Here is a 7,433-nt window from a genome sequence, read left to right on the forward strand (position 1 = left end):
TATTGCTGAATGAGCATGCTGAGGACTGGACATCTCTGGCTCCCTAACACAGCGATGCGGGCAGCCCCAGCTCGTCGCAAGTTTCTGTTTTTTTTTTTTTTAAAGGCAGCCACAAAAGAGTGTCTCCGCATTGTTTTGTGGGAGTCAAAAAAGAAAAGTGTTCCACATCCATTGGGCTGAAGCGCGCTTTGAAGCAAGCCGCCCCAATAAGCACAAGGCTTAGCAATTCATACGCATTTTTTTAATTTGCACTTTTGTTCCGGCACGGCCACACACCCAGAAAGACCCAGAAACTTCTGCTGCTGTCTCAGAAAGCAGCGATTTAGTCCCACCCGCCTACCCGGCGTTTCACCTCCGGGTCACGAGGCCCAGGCAGGAAGGCGCCGCCGCCGCCACCACCCGGCCCCCCCCCTCGAGCTCCTCTCCTCACCCGGAAGTTGTTGTTGAGCGCGGAGCGGCCGCCGAGGGGAGGTGAATGGGCGCCTCGGAGGCAGCTCGAGGGCGCTTCGAGCCGTTGCTCCCCGCGTTCTTCTCTCCGCCGCCAGAGGCGAACTGGCGGGTGGCGGAGGCCACACCCTACTAGCTCGGCCTCGCTGCTCGAGAGCGGCGTGAGGAAGCCTTACTCCCCCTCCCCCCGGTGCAATATGTTCAAGAGAATGGCTGAGTTCGGGCCTGACTCCGGGGGCAGAGTGAAGGTAGGAGCCGGGAGCGGGGAGGAGGCTGAGGCGGGGCCAGCTCGGCGCGCTCGGATTCGAAACCGTTGCGCCTCCCTAACGGTTACTTTTGAGTGACAGGGAGGTTCGGAAGCCCTGTGGGTGCGTCGGAGGGCGGAGCTGAGAGTCGTTCGTGGGCAGAGCGCTCGCTTTGCGTTCGATTCGGTGCCGCCAATTAAAAAGATTCCAGGTGATGCGGAGATTCTCTTCGTGTCCGTCACAATAGACAAGAGGAGGCTGCAGAGGAGAACTGGTCCAAGGCAGCGCCGCTTTTCTGTGCTTCTGGGCTTGCCTCTTCTTGTTGCGTATTCCCATCCATCCCACTTGCCTGTTACTCCCCACTAGCGTCGTTAAAATAACATTAGAAGTGGCTGCTTTTGGAGATGGATCCCCCATTAAATAGTGGCTTCTAAGGGGAAAATTTATAACGTACCTTAAAGACCATTGCAAACAATCGTTAGTAGGATTGGAATATCATTTGTAGTTTAAGGTTAAATTCTGGAAGAGGTAAATGACTTGGATTACCATAAAAGATGTGGGAGGAAATGATTAATGATAGGACCCACAAAGGGGAGGATGGAAGTCCAGGGGATTCCTTGGAATTGTGTTTTTTATTATTTATGTTTGATAAATCTTTGTAAAATTCTAATTTGAAAAACATTTATATATATATATGAGAGAGAAAGAGAGAGAGAGGCTTCTAAATACTGCAGGTAAGGAGTCCTCAAAACCGTGTCAAACATTTCTTTCTTTCCCTCCCTTCCAGACCAATTTCATCAACTAGGACCAATTGATCAAACTGGTGTAAATCAGCACGAGTTTAAAACAAATTGATTTGAAGAAATAGTCGCATTTTTAGGCACCTCATGCACATACTGCGTTGTTTGTAAGGGGCTTTTAAAATTTTTGAATATTGGTACTCTGCCTACTATCCAACGTTCTTGAGGCGGCTTACAGCATGTTCTTAAAATATACTAAAATAGACATTGATGTGATGCTTACAAAAGTGTGTATCTTAAGTTTTCCGCTTAGTTCTCTTAATGTTTCAATAGGTGCCACTGCAGCTCCTGACCTAGAATGGATTATGGAAGCAAACAGTTGTTGGTCCCTCACAGGCCAGGGCTTCCTCGCTAGTTCCTTCAGCTGCCTCACAAATTCAGTCTCCAGCAAGTCATAGAATTGTAGATTTGGAAGGGACCCCTGAGGTCATCTAGTTGAACCCCCTGCAATGCAGGAATTGCTGTAAATATGTTAGAAACCTCCTTCCCTGTATTCACATGGTCCAGTTGCCCCTCTTCTGTGGAATCTCTGAGCAATCAAAAATAATCCTGCCCCAACATAGCTGCCTAAATAACTAGACGTGAATTTCTTCATCTTTCTTTTGTCATTAATTGGGTGCAGTTATTTAGTCATTCAGAAGGCTGTAAATCAGTTAATTGGCTAAGTGTGTGTAGGATTGGACCACACACGTTATGTTTTGAGTCTTCATCCATAACACGATTGTTTGTTGGCTTACGTCTATCTTTTCTTTCATCATGATGCTCAAGGCAGTTTTCGCGTGTGTGTGTTCATGTTCCCAGTCAGACTTCCATCCAGGTGTTGAAGGGAGCCAAAGCCAGATCTGCTTAGCAAAAACATGGTGTATATTTTAGGGGAGGGGAGTAATTTTTGCCCCACCACCCAATTGGTTCCTCAACATTATAGTGTATTTTGGAAATTGTATCTATGAAGCAAGTTTTGAAAGTTACTCTAGTTAGAAATTTAAGAGAAAGAAATAGATATTTTATATTTAAACTTGGGCACATTGAATTTGTTGGAACAAAAACTAGTGACATTATTACTGTCACTCTCAGAGTATATATTTTGGTAGATAATGCAGGAAAGATTAGTTTATCTAGAAAGTAAGTTTTTATGTTAAGCAGATTTCTGAAAAACATTGTCATGCCTCTTTCTCACTTGAAGGGTGTTACTATTGTGAAACCTATTGTTTATGGAAATGTTGCACGCTATTTTGGGAAGAAACGAGAAGAGGATGGACATACACATCAGTGGACAGTTTATGTTAAGCCTTACAGAAATGAGGTAAACAGAATCATTCTTGGATAACTGTATATAACATGCGTACACCTGTGCAAATTCTAATTGTTTTCTGTCCAATCCTGATCTCTTGAACACTGCTCATGTTTTAGATATCAAACTAGGATAACTATGTATGCAACTTTCAATATAAGGAACTCTACAGTAAAATAAAAAATTTTTTTGAGTACATAGGAACAAATATAAGGAATACCTTTGGAAAGATTGCAGTCTAAAGAAATAGGGTATTTGACTGCTGTCTGAATTGTGTGTGGAATGGGCTTAACTTTTCAGTAAATAGACTTATGGCATGTTTCAGAAAGCATCTTGGGGGAAATCAGATTAGAGGTCACACAAATGTTACAGCAGCTTATATACTATTAATACTCATAAGTATTTCTGTGGTAAGTGGGCTAGAAGAACACAATGAAACATTGTAAAATATATTATTGAATGTGTAAGTAATGGTTGACTGTATTTGTTCCAGGATATGTCTGCATATGTAAAGAAAATCCAGTTTAAGTTACATGAAAGCTATGGTAATCCATTAAGAGGTATGACTTAAAAAATTTAGTTGATACAACATATGAAGTAGTTTTCAGAGAAGAAATGGCTTATGTTACTTTTTTCTCTCTCTTAGTTGTAACTAAGCCACCTTACGAAATCACTGAAACAGGCTGGGGTGAATTTGAAATCATAATCAAGATATTTTTTATTGATCCTAATGAAAGACCTGTGAGTATTCATATTAGCATGAATTGCAAAGACCTATTTTTAATATCTGGTTATTCTGAAGAAGCCAAATTCTGTTTCAGTTTGACTAGGGATTAGCAGTCCATTGGGAAAGATTCCTTTGTTTTTTAAAAGTTGTTTATAGTGTATGCAGTTTGACCTATGATGAGAGAAATGAGACCTATGGAAATTTTGCATTTTAAGCCACTGTTAAAGGGAAAAGAGCCCAGTGTGTAAAAATTAGTGTCATCCCTAATTTGTGTGCTAAGCAGTATCTGTATACTTAATTATACACTTAATTGGTTTGTAAAGAACCCTAGTTTTCTAGATACTGTTGTTTTATCAATCCAGTGGCTTATACCAGGCCAGAGTAAGAGCAGCAAATATTTTGAGAACTGACATAGACAGCATTAAATGTGGGGAAAATACTGTCAAAGTACTGTTGGGGTTTTTAAAAAATGAGTTGAATTAATTAGATCTTAATCAGTATGGTAAATTCTTACTCTGAATGAATGCTCCTTTTGTGCTGGCCACTATGACCCTGGAATGTAGACAGTTAAAACACTAAATAACAGTTGTACAGGTTATTCTTACTATTTTTGTCTTGCACAGGTAACTCTGTATCACTTGCTGAAGCTGTTTCAGTCTGACACTAATGCAATCCTGGGGAAGAAAACTGTAGTTTCTGAATTTTATGATGAGATGGTAAGAAAATAAAAGTATTGTGGGGAAATTATCCATTGTAGCTGATGTATTAAATTTATTAATATTTTTTCATTAGATATTTCAGGATCCTACTGCTATGATGCAACAGCTGCTGACTACATCTCGTCAGTTAACACTTGGTGCCTATAAGCATGAAACAGAGTGTAAGTGCTAATAGGTGTGAATTTTACCTGAAATTGTGTTTTTGTGAACTGTCGGCTATATCTTTTACATGAAGTATATTTTGAAAGAAATGTTTATCTATTATGATGGATAGTACATACTGACCAGTTCCCTTAGAAAAAGAAATATGATTCCTACTGTTGCTATCAGTCCAGATATAGAGCAGTAAATGTGAATGGCTTAGCTCTATATACTAGGAATTTTGAAATGCAACAAAGTAAGCTCTCAAAGCAGAATTACAGCACTTAAAAAGCACATGGTTTTTTCTACCCACAAGTAAAAAAGAGTCCTGTTAGCAGTATACAAATTCTAGATTCTTTAAATATTAATTATATACAACAGCTGACCTGAATAGTTTTGTAGGAATTCAGAGTGTTGGAAAGGACCTCAAAAGTAATCTAGTCCAACCCCTTGCTACACAAGAATGCCACTCTGCAGCATCCCTGATAGGCCACCCAGCCAATGCTTAAAAACCTCTTAACGAAGGGGAGTGCCCTATTTTCGAAGGCAGTCTGCTCTATTGGCAAACAGTTCATACCGTCAGGAAGTCTCTTTCTTTCTTTTTTTTTTTTTTAAAAAAAACTTTATTCCAAAACTGAAAAAGAAGTACAAACATCAAATTCAAAATCCATATTCATTTTATAACATAAGCCTATTACATAGTTGACTAGATTAAAATATACCTAATTGCTATAGACTTCCCTTTGCTATATATAAATGCAACACAATTAGAAATATTTCTAATATATTTATAATACCGTCAGGAAGTCTCATTGGTTCAGGTCCTACTCTCTGGAGCAAATTGTATCTTGGAAATCAAGCTGGACAGACACATGCAAAGAAGTTCACACTTGAATGCCTATCTACCCTGTTTTAATCTATTATATTCTAAACAATATACAATGGATCAAACAGAGTTCATTATGTTTTCTAATTATTCAGCTGTGCTTTGGAATTCTCCTGACTTAGCAAAATGTCTTTCTTGCTCTCAGTTGCCAATGTAGAAGTAAAAACCAGGGAGAAGCTGGAAGCTGCCAAGAAGAAAACCAGTTTTGAGATTGCTGAACTTAAAGAAAGATTAAAAGCAAGCCGTGAAACGATCAACTGCTTGAAAAATGAAATCAGAAAACTTGAGGATGATGATCAGTCTAAAGACATATAACAAATAGCTACATATCAAAGGACTAAAAGTGAAACCTGTTATCATGCAACCAATAATGTATCTTCTAAGTTTTTGTAAGGGCAAAATAAGTTCCAGGGGTTTTTTTTGGGGGGGGGGGGGAGGAAAGGGAAAATTTGGTGTGTTATATTTGACTACTTGAATGTTTAATAATAAAATGTTATTTTCATAGTTTAAATTACAATTGTCTTTCCATCTTTCTTTAAATAGGGTGGTGTAAAATTTAAGTTTTATTTATCAAGTTACCTTTATGGTACACTATACCCCATTCAAGTGTGTTCATATTGTAGTTTACTGAGCTTTATATGAAAACCTTTCACAATATTGCTGTTTAATGAGAGTAACATTTGATTGCTTGATACACTCCATTGACCTGAATATAAGAGGAAAATCTTAGCTTTGTTGATATATAAAGTCTGCCTCTGCTTCCAGACTAGTCAGAATTATCTGATAAAACTACTGTTGGACAAAGAATAATTACTGGTGGGTTTTACATTGACCAAACTATAAATCAGATTATTATTGATGGGGTATTGGAGGCAATAACAATGTTTGTTGCTTTGAGTTTCCTGAATAAAAGTACTGTATGGGAAGCATCTTGTATACTTTTTGTTTAGTACTTGAAAATATTATAGGATATGGACAGATAGTTATTATAAATTATCTGTAAGATTTATCATGCCACCTGACAATATGCAATTTAAACATAATTTCATTTAATCTTTTTGGTGCAATTCTCATATATATTACTAAATATATTCCACTAACTTTGATGAAAATTAGCAAATTCCTAATTTTCTGTGCTGTGCAAATAAAAACCCAAAAGCATCCCTATGCATGGGTAGGCACTAGAGATAGATTAGTGCATAGGTTAAGGTTTATCAGTGTAACAGCAGTGGACACACATCTGCCTGCAGAGGCCATCCCTGGCACCAACAAGGTCCCTTCCCCCCTGCTGAAATGAGGATTGAAAGAAGCATATTTTATCCAGTATAATAGGTTGTGGTATATCTGGGGTGCCCAAAAGGAATTCTCTCATTTTCGAATGCGTCCACAGGCCCAAAAAGTTTGGTGTCTCCAGGCATAGGTGGTAAAAGGTAAAGGTACCCCTGCCCGTACGGGCCAGTCTTGCCAGACTCTAGGGTTGTGCGCCCATCTCACTCTAGAGGCCGGGAGCCAGCGCTGTCCGCAGACACTTCCGGGTCACGTGGCCAGCGTGACGAAGCTACTCTGGCGAGCCAGAGCCGCACACGGAAACACTGTTTACCTTCCCACTAGTAAGCGGTCCCTATTTATCTACTTGCACCCGGGGGTGCTTTCGAACTGCTAGGTTGGCAGGTGCTGGGACCGAGCAACGGGAGCGCACCCCGCCGCGGGGATTCGAACCGCCGACCATGTGATCGGCAAGTCCTAGGCTCTGTGGTTTAACCCACAGTGCCAAAAGGTATATTTTGAATAGAGCACTTGAGCTGTGTTCTGAGGGTTGCCTGAACATGAAATGTTTCAATGTGGTTTTTTTAAAATTCACATTTGTATGAACGCAAGTAGACCCCTCCGTGTTGAAAGAGGCACAAAAAAAGAAGAAGCCTGCAGACCTGTCCCCAAACCTGGGATTCTCAGGACTTGCATGCATGCGCCTGCTCCATCCCCACATTTCAAAGGGTTCAAGTGTCTTCCTGGACATGGCTATAGTGTCTGCTGACAGCTGGGATTCTTGCGAAGATTGCTGGACTATGTGGACCTGTATTGATCCATCAAAACAAGAGTGTGTGCTTGGGTTTGCAGTATTTTAAGTCAAACTTCCCTTTCTGCTTTGCATGCTTTCCCAATTCAGACCACAGCAT

The 7,433-nt window shown here is 40.1% G+C and overlaps 1 protein-coding gene across 1 annotated transcript; it reads left to right on the forward strand.

The window, feature by feature from the left end:
• Window positions 1–430: 430 nt before the first annotated feature.
• On the forward strand, window positions 431–6,182 carry YEATS4 (YEATS domain containing 4). Its single transcript, XM_028746609.2, has 7 exons — window positions 431–695; window positions 2,676–2,795; window positions 3,277–3,343; window positions 3,430–3,524; window positions 4,134–4,226; window positions 4,303–4,390; window positions 5,402–6,182. Exons 1-7 carry the CDS (start codon window positions 645–647, stop codon window positions 5,569–5,571), a joined length of 684 nt encoding a protein of 227 aa, XP_028602442.1. The 5' UTR covers window positions 431–644; the 3' UTR covers window positions 5,572–6,182.
• The last annotated feature ends 1,251 nt before the right edge of the window (window positions 6,183–7,433 follow it).

Source organism: Podarcis muralis, chromosome 10, assembly GCF_964188315.1.
Source record: "Podarcis muralis chromosome 10, rPodMur119.hap1.1, whole genome shotgun sequence".
Taxonomy (NCBI): domain Eukaryota; kingdom Metazoa; phylum Chordata; class Lepidosauria; order Squamata; family Lacertidae; genus Podarcis; species Podarcis muralis.

Coding starts and splice junctions, on each gene's coding strand:
- YEATS4 (XM_028746609.2), top strand. CDS start 645: ATGTTCAAGAGAATGGCTGAGTTCGGGCCTGACTCCGGGGGCAGAGTG. Junction 696..2,675: donor ACTCCGGGGGCAGAGTGAAG/GTAGGAGCCGGG, acceptor TCTCACTTGAAG/GGTGTTACTATTGTGAAACC. Junction 4,391..5,401: donor CTATAAGCATGAAACAGAGT/GTAAGTGCTAAT, acceptor TCTTGCTCTCAG/TTGCCAATGTAGAAGTAAAA.